The sequence below is a fragment of the Neofelis nebulosa genome, chromosome 3 (genome assembly GCF_028018385.1).
Source record: "Neofelis nebulosa isolate mNeoNeb1 chromosome 3, mNeoNeb1.pri, whole genome shotgun sequence".
NCBI lineage: Eukaryota > Metazoa > Chordata > Mammalia > Carnivora > Felidae > Neofelis > Neofelis nebulosa.
The window spans coordinates 76,041,231-76,060,514 of record NC_080784.1 but is presented as its reverse complement, the minus strand read 5'-3'; the positions used below and the strand labels follow the sequence as shown (position 1 = coordinate 76,060,514).

The 19,284-nt window shown below is 38.1% G+C and overlaps 1 protein-coding gene across 9 annotated transcripts in view; it reads left to right on the top strand.

Annotated features, from left to right (window-relative positions):
- The window catches only part of ARFIP1 (ADP ribosylation factor interacting protein 1), a 129,752-nt gene that overhangs the window by 14,056 nt on the left and 96,412 nt on the right, over positions 1-19,284 (top strand). For 7 of the 9 annotated variants that reach the window (XM_058721153.1, XM_058721149.1, XM_058721154.1 and 4 more), the window contains exon 2: positions 647-726. The exons of the other annotated variants lie outside the window; for them this stretch is intronic. In XM_058721153.1, the coding sequence (XP_058577136.1) occupies positions 649-726 (78 nt within the window). In that variant the 5' untranslated portion in view covers positions 647-648. The remainder of the gene's footprint in view (positions 1-646; positions 727-19,284) is intronic. 9 annotated transcript variants of the gene reach the window in all.

Here is a 19,284-nt window from a genome sequence, read left to right as displayed (position 1 = left end):
TTATTTCTCTCTGTCTCCTTGATTTGATTCAGAGTACTTGCAGACCATGAATTCGATTTTACTCTTCTTTCTCCTTAGTGCCTAGAAGAGTTCTTCATGTATAGTTGGCATTCTATGAATGTTGTTGCATAACTTAGAAGCAGAAATAGCTCAAACTTTTTATTTAATGAAATCTGGGTATAGTGTTTCACTTCGAGAATGAATAGTCATGTCTGTGTTATCAATATGAAAGAGCACTGGCCAGGGAGGTAGAAGAGGTCTGAGTTCTAGTCTAAAACTTTGGTTTTATGTAGGCCATGAATAATATTTTTGCTTCAGATATCTTGTATATGAGTTTTTCATCTGTCAAATCAAGTTGATGTTCTGGTCTTTTAAATTTTGTTTCATATCTAAAATGTTTTATGAAATTATTTTTTAATCATTGAGGTATATGTTTTCACATTCTGCATAAATACTTTTTCTCAAATTTTGTTGTTAGAATTGTTTACCTGTTATAATCAATAGATACTCATGTGATTGTAATTTTGCAGAGCACATTCTGACCGCAAATAAATTATGTTACAGAATATTTATAAGAATATCACTGAGATTGTACAGCTTTTTAAACTAAATTATTTAATGTGTGCTTAACACATTTTACTTTTAGGTATGTCTGACTGCAACAATGATACTACAACTCATGGTGCATCTAAACCAGGCACAGAAGAAGTCAAGTCTAATTCCGAGGTGATTGGATGGTATTTCTATGGATTTTTGAAATCAGCCCGTCTCAATCAGTTTCACACTGTCCAGATTGACTCAGTTGGTCTAAACATGGGCCTTTCTGAATAAACTCTTACACACATAGACACAGACACAGTAAGGAGAGGGAAGAGAGAGATTCCTTCATAATGGGAAATTATTATTTGCCTTCGGCATCTAAAATTCTAGAGTATATTTGTTACATAAAGATGAATGTAAAAGTTGGGGTCAAACTATAGTTGTTTATTTTTTATTTTTTTTATTTTTTTAGAGTGAGCACGTGAGTGGGAGAGGGGCAGAGGGGGAGAGAGAGAGAGTTCACGCTCAGCACGGAGCCCGACACGGGGCTCAAACCCACGACCCTGGGATCATGACTTAAGCTAAAATTGAGAATTGGATGCTCAACGAACTGAGCCACCCAAGCGCCCCAAACTATAGCTTTTACTATAAATATGAAATGAGATTTCTGTTGAAATAATATAGTAATAGGTTCATATTTGAGCTTGTCTACTCCTGTCTACTCTCTTTGGTTAGGTACGCATTAGAATCCAAGTGTAGAGTTAAAAAAAACCAAAAACCTGAGTTCTGGACTTAACTTTTGACTCACTGAATGTGAATCTATAGTGATAAGACAACCGGCCGTGTGGGATTTTTTTGTTTTTGTTTCTTTTTGGAAGTTCTACAAATGATTCTAACCACTTTGATGGTTCAGTGAACCACTAGCTCATTAGATTAAGGAAAGAGATATGAAAAAGTTAGTTTTATATTGAATTCAAGTTATCAGATGTTTTTTGAATACCTAATACTAGTAAAACCTTCAGGCTTATAGTGTTTGATGATTTACAGAGTAGCACTTTTATATTGTCCCATTTTGAACGTTAGAACAATTTGGTATCATTCAGTTAGGTATTAGAACAACTATTGTTTTCCCCATTTATTTGTTAAACATACTTAACTTTCAAAGAGATAGTGACTGACTCAGAGGAATTGGCAAGCCTGGAACACTACATGGAGTCTGAACCAATTTGCCATCAGTATAGGTGCACAATGCTAGATGTAGTGTGTCTTCAACCAAGCCAAGATACTGTGAGTCTGTGTGAAAGCTTTAATGTAGGATTTAGAACTAGATACTTTACTTTTAGTCCAAAAGTCAAAGATGAGTTCTGGTTGGCAAAATATGTGTTATCTAAGGGAGGATTCAAGATTCTTTGTGATTTAAAATAGTTTGGCTATTTACTATTTGTGAAAGCAATGTTTTAATTATGTTTAGTTCCGAGAAACTAGGAAATTATGTATGCTGTATTTATCTTAACTCATGGATTTGATTTTTATGATCAGATCTCAGAATCTATACTGTTGAGAGATGATCAGAGGAGGTTTCATGCATGTGAACTACAGGAAGGATTGGCAGCCCAGCCAATAAAAGGATTCATAAAAAATGAAAGTGTTGTGTTTGTGGTTTACCACTGTGAATTTCGTCTATGTGAATGTCACTCACATAGATGCTAAGCTAGAAATTTCTTGCTTAATAGAGAGTTAATCCTGGATGACGATGATCTGAAGGAAACCACTGCCATGTAATTGTTCTGAAATTTAATATATATTAACATTAAAATCCATGTTAAGCATTCCCTGCATTTTTAGCCATACCCATTGTGCACTCTTCACAGGGAATATTGTAATTTTTTTAAAAAAGATCAGGTGTGTGAGTATAGTCTGAATTTATGTCCAAATTTAATTTAAAAGTACTGTCTGAGTTTACAGTTCACCAGTGTAGGATTTAGGGGTTTATTTGGGGTTTAAAATTCCCCTTTTAGAGGCGCCTGGGTGGCTCAGTCGGTTAAGCAGCAGGCTCCGCACTGACAGCGCGGAGCCTGCTTGGGATTATCTTTCTCCTCTCTCTCTCTGTTCCTCTCCACTTGCAAGTTCCCTCTCTTTCTCAAAATAAATAAATAAACATTTTTAATTCCCCCTTTATTAGTATAATACTGACTTGAACCTTTTTTTTTTTCCAAAGTCCATGATGAAAACATTTTCAGGGGTCAGATTTGCTTACAAGAATTTTTCTTGTGGGGTGGCTCAGTTGTTAAAGCATCCAGATTTTGGCTCAGGTCACAATCTCATGGTTGTGAGATCCATGCTGAGCATGGAGCCTGCTTGGGATTCTCTCTCTCCCTCTTTCTCCACTCTGTTCGATCTTTCTCTCTCTCTCAAAATAAACATTTTTTTAAAAAGTTTTCTTTTAATATATTGCTGTGTGTATTATGGCTGTGAACTTCTTTTTTTTTTTTTTTTTAATTTTTTTTTTTCAACGTTTTTTATTTATTTTTTTGGGACAGAGAGAGACAGAGCATGAACGGGGGAGGGGCAGAGAGAGAGGGAGACACAGAATCGGAAACAGGCTCCAGGCTCCGAGCCATCGGCCCAGAGCCTGACGCGGGGCTCGAGCTCACGGACCGCGAGATCGTGACCTGGCTGAAGTCGGACGCTTAACCGACTGCGCCACCCAGGCGCCCCTGGCTGTGAACTTCTTAAATGTTCTATGTATCAGACTTTTCAGTAATTCAGACTAATCTTCAAGCTTAGCACATCATTGGTAGTCAGTTTGATGAATGAATTAATTTTTACTCCACTGCTATAAATGATATATTAATATTTGTTTCTTAGGAATAGAATATGATGACATGGGTGATAGTTTTTATTTCTTCAAAGGCAAAACAAAAAAACAAGGGAAAAACTCCAGCTTTTTGAACTGAGCCAAAAGCATTGTCAACCCTGGACAAGAAAAGACATAAAGTTCATTTAGGTTCTGTAAGGTGAATCGCCTTGCTCAGGCTCGCTCAGCTAGTTCACCGAGGAATCCAGGATGCTCATCAGTGATCATAAAAATGCTTTCTTCTTCTACGTGTAATTTTTTTTAAGTGACATTAGCTTTTCTTTTTAAGTTAAAAAAGGAGAAGAAAACATGGGGTTGGCTTGCTTTGTACCCTAGTCCAGTCTTGATTAGAGCAGATGAAAGTGGATTTTGTTCTTTGCGTTTTTAATATTTAAACTTTATACCTGGAAATGTGTTTAAACTGCTGCTTCTCTATCTGTAGGCACCATTCACTGAGAGTCTGTTGGTGCCAGATACCGTATGGTGTTTTACGTATTTATTATTTCATTTAATACCATAATAACCCTGTTTGCAGTTGAGGTTTTCTCCCTCATTTTACAGATTTAGGCAACAAAGACCTGAAAAGGCTTATACAGCTAATGAGGAACAGAGCTGTGATTTGAACTCAAGTTAATTAAAGTGAAAAATAGAAGTAAATTTAAGGAACTAAATAGGGGAAAAATTACTTAAAGGTAGAAGCAAGGATATTAGGAAAACAAGCAAATAAGACGTATTTTTAACAACAAAAAGGGAAAGAAAAGAAAAATAGTTCTGTTAGGTATTTATTAGTGTGTTCTAGGATTATTGCCAGAATTACTCTTTTTCTGTCTGCTCTTCAATATAGTAACACTAATACGTACCAGTTTCTAATACCCAAAAAACATACACAAATAATTGCATTTTTCTTTTACATAAGTAACTCAGAGGTCTAAAAAGGAAATACAGATCCTGCATTCTAATTTTTTTTTTAATTTTTTTTTTTTAAGGTTTATTTATTTTTGAGACAGAGAGAGACAGAGCATGAATAGGGGAGGGGCAGAGAGAGAGGGAGACACAGAATCCAAAACAGGCTCCAGGCTCTGAGCTGTCAGCACAGAGCCCGACGCGGGGCTCGAACTCACGGACTGTGAGATCATGATCTGAGCCGAAGTCAGACGCTTAACTGACTGAGCCACCCAAGCACCCCGAGATCCTGCATTTTAGGTACATGTTGATTAATAGAGGAAATTTAAAATAAATAAAATGTAGAATAATAATGCCTGTAGAGTGGTACAAATAAAGAATTTTGGCAGTTCAGAGGAGTATCAGCCAGGAATATCAGCACAAGTGGCATTTTGAACTGAGTTTTAGTTTTATAGTGTGGGTAAAATTTGAGCATATGAGTGATGATGATCACTGCTTGAGCAAAGGCATAGAGAAGGGAAATTGAGAGACATGTATGTGGAAGTGTGAATAATTAAGTTTGATTTAATAGGGTAAGCATAATTGGTGGAAAAAAGATAGTCCAGATCATGGAAGGATCTTGAGTGTCAAGAGGACAGCTTTTATGTTGTAAACATATTGGGGAGGGAGACAGACATGTTAAACATACGCATAAATAATTTTATGATTTAATATAGTCTTTACTGCTATAAAGCAGGCTAAAGGGCTAATGAGTGATGAAAACTGAATTTGCATTAGTTGGTCAGGGAAGGCCCTTCTTAGATGATGTTTAAGCAGAAACCTGAATGAGGTGAAGGAGAATTGCGTGAAAATCTGGAAGTATGAACTTTCCAGAGAGAGGAAAGAAGGGCAAAAATAAGATTGATGTGTTTGAGGGACAGTGGTGAGGGCTTTGTGGCTGAAACTGAGTGTCAGTGGGGAAAGAGTGGGAGGAAATGTGGTTCAAGTGGTGGCTGGCAGCTGAGATTGGCTTGATGTAGAAAAGAGAATGACAGGAGATGAGAAAGTTGAGGGAAGGTTTGAAATGCAGTGTTCAGGTAGCACCTGGTTGAAAATATAAGACAAATTAGGTATTGATACTAATATATTAAAACATTTTTTTAAGGAAAACTTGCAACATATGAAGTAAAGGTTAAATAGTAAATGAATTCCCATATGTTCATCATCCAGATTCAATAATTATCTGGATTTTACCGCATTTGCTTTATCCATCCTTTTATCATAGGTTTGAGGGTCATATTCCCTTTAAAACCATGAAATCTCTGAGATAGAACAAAATAAAAAAGAACAAGGTTACAAACATTAACATCTGGATTCCATTTCAACTGTCTTGATATTGGTCTGTTTAGAAAAGTATAGTTAGCAAGGGGAGATGTGCTGGCAGGTATTAGTGTTGACGGACCTATTCCAGTATTCATCGTGTTGGAGCCGAGCTGAAACCAATGTGCTCTAATTATAACATCTTTATATAAAATAGCATTTTCAGTTTTCAAAGCAATTTCATATTTGATTCTTATGGTATATAGGTGAGGTTAATAATCTCATTTTATGAGGAGGAAATTGAAACTTAGGAATATTTATAAACTTATAAAAAGGGGCAAAGCTGGTCCTTATGTCCACGTTTCCTGATAGGTTGGGTAGTTCTCGTGAAACTTCATGCAGGAGATTTATTCACCTAATATTTTTGAACCATGTTAACACTTTATAATAAATACATTAATCATTTTTAAAAGAAGGTCATATTTTTACTAATACAGAAGGAAATTTCAAAGACTATTTGAATTATGAGTTTAATATAATTGCTTTCTCTTTTAGTAGGCAAACAAAAATGTAAATAATTTCATCTAACACAGAAGGCATTTGTGCTTTTTGGTATTGGAACAAAGTATGGTCTCTCTTGACATGCATAATTACCCCAGTAAACACTGCAACCTTCATTGTCTGAAGCCATAACTAGAACAATTAGAGTTAAATATTTATGGCTTCTTTTTATTCTTTCACACTGTTTACTTTTTTCATTGCTCTTTTGTCTCAGATTGATTGAAATTAAGAAGTTAGTCTTTTAAATTAGAAGAAAATATAGCTACGTGATTGAACAACATGTCTATTAAATATATGCATCCAGTGATCTGAGCACTGAAAATATTTCACAGTACTTTTTAATGAATTTTCAAATAACTTTTTTTAAATAATAGATTTAAGAAAGAATTGGAAAAGCTTTACGCTTATTACTATATCACTTTATTTTTGCTTGTTCAGTGGTCAATTGGAATAAAAACCAATGTTAAATGTGTGTGTTTTAGAAGATACAGTGCCTTGTATAGTTCCAGAAGCCTAAGGCTAAGACAAGTTCTTTTACATCTTTTTTAGAAAGTTTCTACCTTGTTTCTAAGCATTGTAGAAATTAGGCTTTACCATTAATAAGGTAATAAATTGATAACAACAATTAATTGTATTTCCAGTATGCCTTCTCTTTCCTTATTAAAAGGTAGATTTTTGGGGTGCCTGAGTGGCTCAGTCAGCTAAGCATCATACTTCAGTACAGGTCATGATCTTGGAGTTCATGGGATCAAGCCCCATGTCGGGCTCTGCTGACAGCTCAGAGCCTGGAGCCTGCTTCGGATTTTGTGTCTCCCTCTATCTCTGCCCCTCCCCCACTCATGCTGTTTATTTCTTTTAAAAATAATAAACATTAAAAAAAACTTAAGCTAGATTTTTAGTCTGGGTGAATTTTGGTGTATGTTGTATCTTATTTTCCATAGGGTGTTCGCCTATAAATGTTGACTGTCATTTGTAAGGCCTTTTATGTTAGTGTTAGTGTCAAGGTATATTTTTAGAGTTTGAAAAACATAAGTTGTACCAGAAAAAATTACATGAGGAGCTTTTTTTCTTTTAGCCTAGGTTCAGTCTAGGTTTAGCCTAGACTGAAAGTTGAATTGACAGGGAGAAGAGTTGTTGTGCATCCTGAGTGTGAAGATGAAGTTATTTGGTTGCCTAATTGACCAAGTTGGAGATCGTTAGAGGAGAGAATGGTATGAGAAGCAGCTGGAGGAGTAGGTAGGGGTCAGACAGTAAGCAGTTTTATGAGCCATGTTATAGCTCTTATGGTGTTGAAAATGTTTGCTGGAATGATGGACAGTGTTAAGTGGTTCAGCAGAGGAGGGCATGGGGGGGAGTAATTCTCCCCCCAGTGCAGTTGGTCTCATGCTTTGGAATGGGTTATTTCTATGACATTAAAGTGAGTAAGTATTAAGGCTAGTGTACGAAGCAGTTTATAGCATCAAGCTGTTTATAGAGTCTTTCATCCTTGGCACTGTGACATATTTGGCTGGATGATTTTTTATTGTGGGGGATTATCCTGTGCATTGTAGGATGTCTAGCAACATCCCTGTCCTGTCCCTTCAGGATGCCAGTAGCACACCATCCTCAGCTATAAGAACCAGAAATGTCTCCAGACATTGCTAAATATTTGGGGGAGGGGGTGTGCAATTCAGCCTGGTTGAGAACCATTGAGTTATCAGGATCATTGATAACACATACATATTTTCTGGCAGTTGATGCCATTTGCAGTAACAGACTTGGTATCCTGAACCTCCTGATTCACAGATGTCCTAGCTTAATTCTGCATTTGCCCACAGTGAGGAGTAGGAAGTTCCGGGGTACAGCTGTCTCTAGGGCTCTGGTGTTAGCAAAAGACAGTGCTAATGATGTAATTGGAGGCTGATGCTTCATTCATTCTTCAGTTGTTGGAAATGAGGGTCAGGTAAAGACAGTGCTACTCTTTAACTATGCATGATGGTACGGAAATAGAAGAAACAACAGTACGAGTTGTCAACATTAAGAAAGCAGTAGGTTTGACCCACAGAAAAACCTGAATGCATATACATTGGTTGGCATGGCCCAATGATGTATTTCAGTCACCTTTGGAAAGGTAGTGTAATGTAGAGGTTGAAAATGAAGTTCTTAAAGCCAGATTTGAATCCCAGTTCATCACTTGCTAGCTGCATGTTATGAAGCAAATTTCTTAATCTTTCTGTTTTCTTACCTGTAAAACAGGAATAATAATGGAACCTATATTAGAGAGTTGTGGGGTTGAATGAGATAATGCACATAGAACAATTAGAACTAAATCAGTTAATATAATAATATAACACACACAACACACATAATATAACAAAAACACAATAGTGCCTGACACATGGTAAGTGCTCATTAAATGTTAGCTCTTAATATTCTTGTGGGCTGTGTACACAAGAGGATACGTTACTTAAATTCCTTAAGTTTCCTAGTCCTCAGTTTCCTCATCTGTAAAATTGGGAAAGTCTCCTCTACCTCCCAGGGCACCTTTGAAGGTTAAATGAAATAATTAATGTGAGGTGCTTAGCACAGTACCTGGCACATAGAAAGTAGTCAATAAAGATCAGGTTTTCAGTTACTATTGTTGTATTAGATTAGGGAGCCATGGCTATCAAACAAGTTTCATAGCATTCTAACATTCTGAAAACTTTCTAGACCATTTCATAGTTTTCACTTGATACTCAGAAACATTCACAAAGATATTCTAAGACCATTTTCCGTTATTCACTTATGCAGGTCTGATGTCAGGGTCTTATGTTGCAAGCAATGAAACCAACTCCAACTCACTTACATGGAAAAGACATTTACTAAGAGGACATGAGGTAGCTTACAGAATTGTCAGAAAGATTGACAAATCAGACTCCAGGCTTTGTGCCTAGGACTATGCCCAAAATCATGGTCCAGCACTGTTTTAGTGGGGGTACCAGTGCTCTGCCATTGCCTAGCAACAGACAGCAGCTTGCACTGCCAGTACCTCTAGCTATGGTGCCTGGATGCTGCCACGAGTGCTATGGCCTCTGCTGACCCAGAGTTTGATCTTGCTGCAAGTTACGGCTGCTCCAGAGTGAGTTCCTGTTGTCCCTCTTTCTTTTTATTACTGGTTTCTGATTCCAGGTCTGGGGCAATTGCCTTCGATTTGACAGAACCTAGGTTTATGGCAGTGCCAGCAGAGCTTGGGAAATAAATAATAACTTATATGGCACTTCTTGTATGCCAGGCACTCTTCTAAGTACTTTATATTTATTTCATTTTATTCTCACAGCAGTGCTACGAAGTAAGTACTATTATCATTTTACAAATGAGGAAGGAGAACTTTAGAAATTTGCCTAAGGTTACATAGCTAGTATGTGGAGGAGCCAGGGATTGAACCCAAGTAATCTGGATCCAGATATTTGCTTGATTATCTGGTATTTTGAGTTTTTATATAAGAAGACACAGGCTCTGCCTTTTACCAGCCTTATCACGTGGAGGCTTTCCCCAACATTGGAAGCAGGCTGTGTCTGGGCAGCCAAATGAATGAGATATATACAATACTTGACTAAAGTCTGATTTGGCAAACTGATTATTGCCCCTGTTGCTGATTTAAAAGATCTAGAAGGAGGGACACTAGATCTGAGAAACAGAGGGTTTTTTTTAATCTGCCATTTATTAGATATTCTCTTAGAAAGCAAGTGCTTATGATTTTCAGACTGGCTTAAAACGGGGACTATATATCCGTAAATGACACTTAGGACTTGGCAGTGATTTTTATAGTGAGAGGGTATTGGTCTAATACATTTTTGTCATGGAGACATATTTTGCAAAATGACAAACTTCATTTGCTATTAGGTTGTAGAGCTGTGAATCAGTCCTTATAAGTGGGTACTATGATAAGGCCATAAACCTCCCCCACCAGCTTGGGCTCTCTGGGTGGATTTGGGGCTAACAGGAGAAATGGATCCTCTACCATTAGGCATGATAGAATGGAATTTTACTCTTTCTTTGAAAAAGAAAATCAACAGTTTATTGAGATAAAATTTCTGTATAATAAAAGGCACCCATTGTAAATATGCAGTCTGATGAGTCTGATGAGTTTTGGTGAATGTATAAACTTGGGAAACCATAATTGTAATCAAGATACAGAATGTTTCCATCATCCTCAAGTTTCCATGTCCCTTTGAAGTCAGTCCTCCCCTCTCCTACCCTTCTCCCAAGGCAACAGCTGATCTGTCATTATAGATTAGTATGTTCTTAACTCCTATATAAATGGAATCATTTGGTATTTATTCTTTTGTGTCTGGCTTTTTTTGGCTCAGCATAATGTTTTGAGATTAATCAACAGTTACTGCATACATCAGGAATTCATTCCTTTTTATTGCTGAGGAATATACCATTATATGTATATACCACGATTTGTTTATCCGTAACCTGTTGATGGACATTTTTTCCTAGTTTGGGGCTCTTATGAATATGCTCATAAAAGTCTCTTCTGGATGTTTAATTTCTGTGGTGAATGATTAGAGTCATATGGTCAAGTGTGTATTTACTTTTATACGAATTTGCTAAACATTTCTCCAAGTGAAGTACTTTTTTACATTCCCTCCAGCATTGTATACAGATTACAGCTACTCTTTACCAACACCTGTCAGTCTTCTTAAACTTCAGCCCATAATAGTAGGTATTTAGTAGTATCTTATTATAGTTTTATTGATTTATTTATTTTTTAGAGAGAGAGAAAGGGAGAGAGAGCGTGCATGCACGTGTGTATGTGAGAGCGAGTGGAGGAGGGGCAGAGAGAGAGAGAGAGAATCCCAAGCAGACTCCACACTCAGCGAGGAGCCTGATGCAGGGCTCTATCCCATGACCCTGACCCTGGGGTCAAGACCTGAGCCAAAATCAACAGTCGGACACCCAACCGACTAGCCACCTAGTCGCCCCTTATTGTAGTTTTAAATTGCATTTCCTTGATGATTAGTGATGTTTCATATATTTTCTTTTGTGAAGTGCCTGTTAGAAGTTTGGCCATATTTTGAGCTATTCGTCTTCGTATTACTAAATTGTAAGACTCATTTATATATATATATATATATATATATATATATATAAATTTTTTTTTTTTTTACATATTTTGAATACTAGGCATTTGTCAGATACATAAATTATGTCTGTTCTCTTCCCGTCCGTGGCTTACCTTTTCATTTTTTTAATGTTTTCTTTTGAAGACAAATTTTTTTTAACTTTATTTTTTATTTTTTAAAATTTACATCCAAATTAGTATATAGTGAAGCAATGATTTCAGTGGATTCCTTAATGCCCCTTACCCAGTTAGCCCATACCCCCTCCCACAACCCCTCCAGTAACCCTCTGTTTGTTCTCCATATTTATGACTCTCTTTTGTTTTGTCCCCCTCCCCGTTTTTATATTGTTTCCCTTCTCTTATGTTCATCTGTTTTGTCTCTTAAAGTCTTCATATGAGCGAAGTCATATGATTTTTGTCTTTCTCTGACTAATTTCACTTAGCATAATACCCTCCAGTTCCATCCACGTAGTTGCAAATGGCAAGATTTCATTCTTTTTGATTGCCGAGTAATACCCCATTGTGTGTGTGTGTGTGTGTGTGTGTGTGTGTGTGTGTGTGTGTGTGTATATATACATACCACATCTTTTTTATCCATTCATCCATCGAGGGACATTTGAGCTCTTTCCATACTTTGGCTATTGTTGATAAGTGCTGCTATAAACATGGGGGTGCATGTGTCCCTTCGAAACAGCACACCTGTATCCCTTGCATAAATGCCTAGTAGTGCAATTACTAGGTCATAAGGTAGTTCTATTTTTAGTTTTTTGAGAAACCTCCATACTGTTTTCCAGAGTGGCTGTACCAGCTTGCATTGCCACCAACAATGCAAAAGAGATCCTCTTTCTCCACATCCTCGCCAACATGTGTTGTTGCCTGAGTTAATGTTAGCCATTCTGACAGGTGTAAGGTGGTATCTCATTGTGGTTTTGATTTGTATTTCCCTGATGATGAGTGATGTTGAGCATTTTTTTCATGTGTCGGTTGCCCATCTGGATGTCTTCTTTGGAGAAGTGTCTATTCATGTCTTTTGCCCATTTCTTCACTGGATTATTTGTTTTTTGGGTGTTGAGTTTGATAAGTTCTTTGTAGAATTTGGATACTGAAGACAAATTTTTAATTTTGATGAAGTCCAGGTTATCAGTGTTTCTTTTTTATTACTTATGGTTTTAGTGTCCTAAGAAATATTTGCCTACTCCAAGGTCATTAGATAGTAAAATAAGCCCGTTTCTGGCTCTTCATTTCCATTACAGTGATTTTGATCTCTAGCATATCTTTTTGGTTCTTTCCTACGACTTCTTTATCTGCTTACATTGCCCATCTGTTCATGCGTGCTGTCTACTTCATCCGTTATAGCCCTTAGCATATTAATCATAGTTGTTTTAAATACCCAGTCTGATATTTCCAACATCCTTGCCATATCTGGTTGTGATGCTTGCTCTGTTTCTTCAAGTTGTGATTTTTGCCTTTTGGTAGGCCTTACAATTTTTTTCTTGATAACCGGACATGATGTAAAAGGAACTGCTATAAATAGGCCTTGAGCAATGTGGTGGTAGGATATGGGAGAAAGGAAGCATTATATAGTCCTATGATTAGGTCTCAGTTTTTTTAGTGAGCCTGTGCCTCCAGACGGTAAACTTCATAAGTGTTTCTCAGTTTTTCTCTCCCCTGCCTGGGTGGGACAAGATAGCTAGAGTGTGCTGGATTTGTTTATTTCTCTTCCTGAGGTCACTTAGGGGCTGGTTATACCCAAGCAGGTTAGGTTCTGGTTTCCCCTGAGGGTAGGCCTTTTTAAGGAGAGCAGAGTGGTCTGATGTATTTCAAAATGGTTCATATCTCCTTTCCCTACCGAAAGGATGAGGGGATTTTTCTCCCATATTTACTGTGGTAACCTCGTCCAGCTTTTGGAGGTAAAACTCACAATATTGTGGGGCCCTCCTTATGACAGAGTACCCCTGCAGTTTTAACTTTCAGAGTTTTCCACAGTGAGCTTCCAGTAATTTGTTGATTACGGTTCAGCTTTTCCTACCCCAGCACTGGTTCCCAAGATGATTTCTACTAGTGAGTTTTTGCTCTGCTAAGCCTTGACTCTCTATATTCACCTATCTGTCTCTCCAGTTTTGGAGGCAGCACTTTGCCCTGTGTCTTTGCTGGTTTGCATCCCTCTCAGAAGCTTCCCTGGTGTAGTCTGGAATTCTCCCCCTGCCCCGCAAATACCTGGAGGGCAGGGAGAAACTGAAGAAAGAGGCAGGCCACTCCAGGTCAGTAGGTGTCAGTTTTAATAAGCTAAGGGAACTTAGGTACGAGACGCTTGTCTTGAGTGGCAACAAGATGAATGGATCCCTGTACCTACCTGCCAAATCTTAAGTTTATGCAGAGGCCTTAACTGGGTTCTGTCACATGTACACCGTGCAGCTGTTTTAAACACCACTTTACTGTCTCAAGGCTATGTCCTTGGAGGAGCCTCTGTAGCATAAAAGGCAAGTGGAACCCACATTCCAAGGACAGAGAAGAGGGTGAGGAGCCTCCAACAGCCTGGGTCCAGTTCATGGGTCAGCTGGCTGTCATCATGTCTGTTCAGTGACCTTCTCCAGCAGTCTTCCTCACTCTTAAAAATCCAAGCAGAGGGGCGCCTGGGTGGCTCAGTCGGTTGAGCGTCCGACTTTGGCTCGGGTCATGAACTCGCGGTCTGTGGGTTCAAGCCCCGCATCGGGCTCTGTGCTGACAGCTCAGAGCCTGAGGCCTGCTTATGATTCTGTGTCTGCCTCTCTCTCTCTCTCTCAAAAATAAATAAACATTAAAAAAAAAAAAAAAAATCCAAGCAGAGTTGTTGATTTTTCAGTCTGTTCAGCTTTTTACTTGTTAGGATGGCATGGTGATTTCCAAGCTCCTTACACGCAGAAATAGAAACTGGAAGTCCCACCTTCAAGGTCATGTCTTAGTACTCCTATCCTATCTCCGCCCACAAGGTGACCACTGTTCTGCCTATAATCATCATAACTTACTGGTTATTTGAATTTATTTTTATTTGAATTTAATCATGCATGTAGTGTATACTCTTTAGGTCTGTCTTCATTTGTTCAACATTATGTCTGTGAGCTATTTTTCTGTTTTTTATAGTAGTAGTTCTATTTCATTGCTGTATAGTATTCATTGCTGTATAGTATTCCATTGTATGCCTATATTATTATCTGTTTTACTGTTGATGGGCAGCTTGTTGTTTCCAGGTTTTAGCTCTTCTGAATAAAGGTGCTATGAATATTCTTTCAGCTATTTTTTGATGAACATATGCACTTTTATTTCTTGGTTATATTTCCTGGGAGTGGAATTGCTGAGTCATAGGATAGGCATATGTTTAACTCTAATAGCACTGCCAAATAGTTTTCCAAAGTGATTTTACTGATTTTTACTTGCACCAACAATGTAGAAGAGTCTGGTTGCCCCACATACTTGCCAACACTTGATTTTGTCAGTCTTTCTAATTTTGGCCATTTCAACTGGTATGCAATAGTGTAATTTTAATCTGCATGATAAGTAGAACTGAAGGATTTGTAGATCCCATTATTTGTAGATCCCATTATCCCATTACTAAAGTTTTTTTGCGTATATGTTTGTTTAGAGTCTAGAGCATGATCAAATCAGTGAGGTTTTTTATGGCAAGTGATTTTTTTTTTTTTTTTAAGTTTTATTTAAGTAATCTCGGCTCAAACTCACAACCCCAAGATCAAGAGTTGCATGCTCCTCCAACTAAGCCAGCCAGGTGGCCTGGCCAGTACTTTTTAAAAATATGTTTAAAAGCTCACCAGGTGATTCTAATGTGTGCCATAAAAAAATAAATAAATAAAATAAAACTTACTGGCTATTCATATGGGACTTACTGGGACCCATCATTAAATCATTGATATATGGTGGTATTTCAATTGTTTTCTTTTTTTCTTTTAATCCAACATAGTTAACACACAGTGTTTTGTTTGTGTACAATATAATGATTCAACAATCCATGTATCACCCAGAGCTCATCACAACAAGTACATTCCTTAATCCCCATCACCTATTTCACCTATCCCCCCACCTGTCTCCGTCTGGTAACCATCAGTTCTCTATAGTTGAGAGCCTGTTACTTGGTTTGTCTTTTTTTTTTTTCTTTTGCTCATTTGTTTTGTTTCTTACATTACACATTTGAGTGAAATCATGTAGTAGTTGCCTTTCTGTGGCTGATTTATTTTGCTTAGGATCATACTTTCTAGATCTATTCATGTTGTTATAAATCTCAATTTCATTCTTTTTTATTGCATCCATTGTATGTATATATACCACATCTTTATCCATTCATCTATCATTAGACATTTGGGCTGCTTCCATAATTTGGCTATTGCAAATAATGCTGCTATAAGCATAGGGGTGCATGTATCCCTTTGAATTAGTATTCTCATATTTTGGGGGTAAACATCCTGTAGTGTGATTACTGAATCGTAGGGTAGTTCTATTTTTAACTTTTTGAGGAACCTCCATACTGTTTTCTACAGTGGCTGCACCAGTTTGCATTCCTGTCACCTGCACATGAGGGTTTCTTTTTCTTCACATCCTTACCAACACTTGTTTCTTGTGTTTTGGTTTTAGCCATTCTGACATGTGTCAGGTGGTATCTCATTGTAGTTTTGATTTGATTTGTACTTCCCTGATGATGAGTGATCTTGAGCATCAGTTCATCTGTCTGGTGGCTGTCTGGACATCTTTGGAGAAGTCTCTGTTCATGTCTTCTGCCCATTTTTTAATTGGATTATTTGTTTTTTGGGGTGTTGATTTGTGTAAGTTTTTATGTATTTTGGATACTAATCCTTTATCGGATATGTCATTTGCACATATCTTCTCCCATTCTGTAGGTTGCCTTTTAGTTTCATTGATTATTTCCTTCACTGTGCAGAAGCTTTTTATTTTGATGTAGTCCCAGTAGTTTATTCTTACTTTTATTTCCCTTGCCTCCAGAGACCTATCTAGAACAGTGTTGCTACAGCCTATGTCAGAGACATCATGCTCTCTTCTAGGATTTTTATGGTTTCAGGTCTCACATTTAGGTCTTAATCTATTTTTTTTTAATTTTTTACAAAATGTTTATTTTTGAGAGACAGAGAGAGACAGAACGTGAGTGGGGGAGGAGCAGAGAGGGAGAGGGAGACACAGAATCTGAAGCAGGCTCCAGGCTCTGAGCTGTCAGCACAAAGCCCGCCGCGGGGCTCAAACCCACAAACCACAAGATCATGACCTGAGCTGAGGTCAGACGCTTAACCGACTGAGCCACCCAGGCACCCTTGAGGGTCTCTTAATTTCGAACTCCTTCTTTGCTCATCTACCCTCCATGTTTCAGATATTTCGTATCATATTTTACATTGTTTTATCTTGTGCTTCTCTTGGCTGATTTTTTACAGATATGCTTAATTTCCTTTTTCTTTTGTGCTTTCTGTTTTTCTTACTCTTTCTTACTTACGGGTTTCGTTTTTTGCTCAGAGTCCTCCATAACGTTTCCTATAGGGCTGGTTTAGTGGTCATGAATTCTTTTAACTTTTGTCTGTCTGGGAAACTCTTTATTTCTCCTTCTATTCTGAATGATAGCCTTGCCGGATAAAGGATTCTTGGCTGCAGATTTTTCCCTTTGAGCACTTTGAATACATCATGCCATTTCCTCCTAGCCTGAAAAGTTTCTGCTGAAAGATTAGTTGATAGCCTTATGGGTTTGTTTTTTTTTTTTGTACATACGTAGCTATCTTCTTTTCTTTTGCAACCTTAAAAAATTTTTATCACTATTTTTTGCTATTTTAATTACTATATCCACTTGGTGTGGACCTCCTTTGGTTGAATTTGTCAGGCGAGCTCTGTGCCTCCTGAATATGGATATCTGTTTCCCTCCCCATATTCAGGAAGTTTTCAGCTGTCACTTCTTCAAATACATTTTCTGCCTCCCTTTCTCTCCCTTCCCTTCTGGGATCTGTATAATGCAAATATTAGTACGCTTGATGGAGTCACTGAGTTGTCTAAGTCTGTTGTCATTATTCAGTGTTGTTTGTCTCTCACCTGTTCACCTTGATTGCTTTCCATTACTCTGTTATCCAGGTCACTGATAATATTTCTCTGCGTCTTGTAGCCTGCTTATTCCATTTAGTATATTTTTAATTTCACTTATTGAGTTCTTCATCTCTGATGTGTTAGTTTTTATTTCTTTGTCAAGGGTCTCTGATGTCCTCTACCCTTTTCTAAAGTCCAGTGAGTATCTTTATAATCATTACTTTAAATTCCATATCAGGTATATTACTCATTTCTGTTTTGCTTAGATCTCCTGCTGTAATTTTTTCCTGTTCTTTCATTTGGGACGTATTTCTCTTTCTCCTCACTTTGTCTATCTCTCTATGTCTGTTTCTCTGTGTTAGAAAATCAGCTACCTCTTCTGCTCTTGAGAGTAGGGGCTTTATGAAGAGGTTCTGAGGTGCCCTGGAGTGCAGTGTCCCCTGTTCACCAGAACCTGGCATTTAAGTGTCTCTGAGTCACTTTTCCTTTCAGTTCAGATATTTGCGCTGACTCTCTGCCTGTTGAGGGCTGTGCTTGCTGTCTGTGATGTTAGTAAGACCCAGGCAGGCTGGCTCTGGGGGACCTGGCCACAGAAGGGCTCAGGGGGCAGGGCCACAGCATTAGCAAAAATTGTGCTTAGTGCAGGATCAAGGCCATCAGGCTTGGAATGGACAAGTCTCTGGAGAACTTGTGGAGACATACTGCTAGCAGGTTAGGTAGCAGGTATCCGTGCAGCATCCCTTCCTGGAGGTGGCTCTGTTTATGCTGGTGGCAGAGGAGGAAAATGGCACCTGCTAGCTCTTTTGTTCCTAGAGAAGTTCCCCCAACACACTCCCTTCCAGCTTGCCCAGCTGACTTTTAAAGCTCTAGCCTTCCAAGTCCTGCTGGCTGTCCAAACTGACAGAATTAAGCCCCTCTGGTTTTCAAGGCAAGATGTTACAGGAATTCATTTTCCCCTTACAGGCTCCCTGGCGTTTTTCCCCTCTCTGTGGCAGCAGCTCCCTCCCTCCTGTGGGCAGCTCCAGACCCGTTTCTGCCTTTCTTAACCTCTCCAATGTGGCTTTTCTACATGTAGTTGTGGAGTTTGTTCTGCCAGTCTTCAGATCAGTCTCCGGTTTATTTACTAGGATGTGAGTGATATCTAGTTGTAAATGTGGGACAGGATGATCCTAGAGTCCTCTTATTCCACCAATTTCCCAAGCCTTTCTCGTCTGTGGGGTATTTTTAAAAAAATCTCCCTAGTTAGTTCTAAGATGCAGAGAAGGTTGAGAATCATTGGCATAATATGAATGAAACATTCCGTGCTTCTCAGGGCTTTGCTGTATACTCTTTAGAAATGAAACACCAACAATAAAACCTTTATTAGGTACTTCTATGTTAATTTATCTCCAATTTGACCCACTGAAGGGGTTTAAGAAACTAGTACTGAACTTGCACTTTTTTGGTCGTAGAATATATTAACTCTCCAGGTCAGTTCTAGCCTCCTTGTTTTGGTTTTGCATTTCTCTTCATGTTACAAGGCTAATTCTGCTTTTCAGGTGCATTCTAGCACATAATGGATCAAGACAATCACTTACTATAAACTAAATGCACTTTGGGGTGCCTGGGTGGCTCAGTTAGTTAAGCATCTGACTCAATTTCAGTTCAGGTCATGATCTCAAGGTTTGTGAGATCAAGCCCTACATCTGGCTCTGGACTGACAGTGTGGAGCCTGCTTGGTATTCTTTCTTTCTCTCTTTCTTTGTTCCTCCTCCACTAGAACACTTACTGTCTCTCTCAAAATAAATAAATAGACTTAAAAAAATAATAGATGCACTTTTACTGTTAGTATGTACAGCACTATCACAATCACATGTAGTATTAAATGCTCAGCTTTGATCGTCTCCTTAAATAGGAGTATGAATTTAGAATGTATTTGGAATTACCAAGGAAGGAAAGAAAAGGAGCATGACTTTGTTGTTGCTTTATCAAA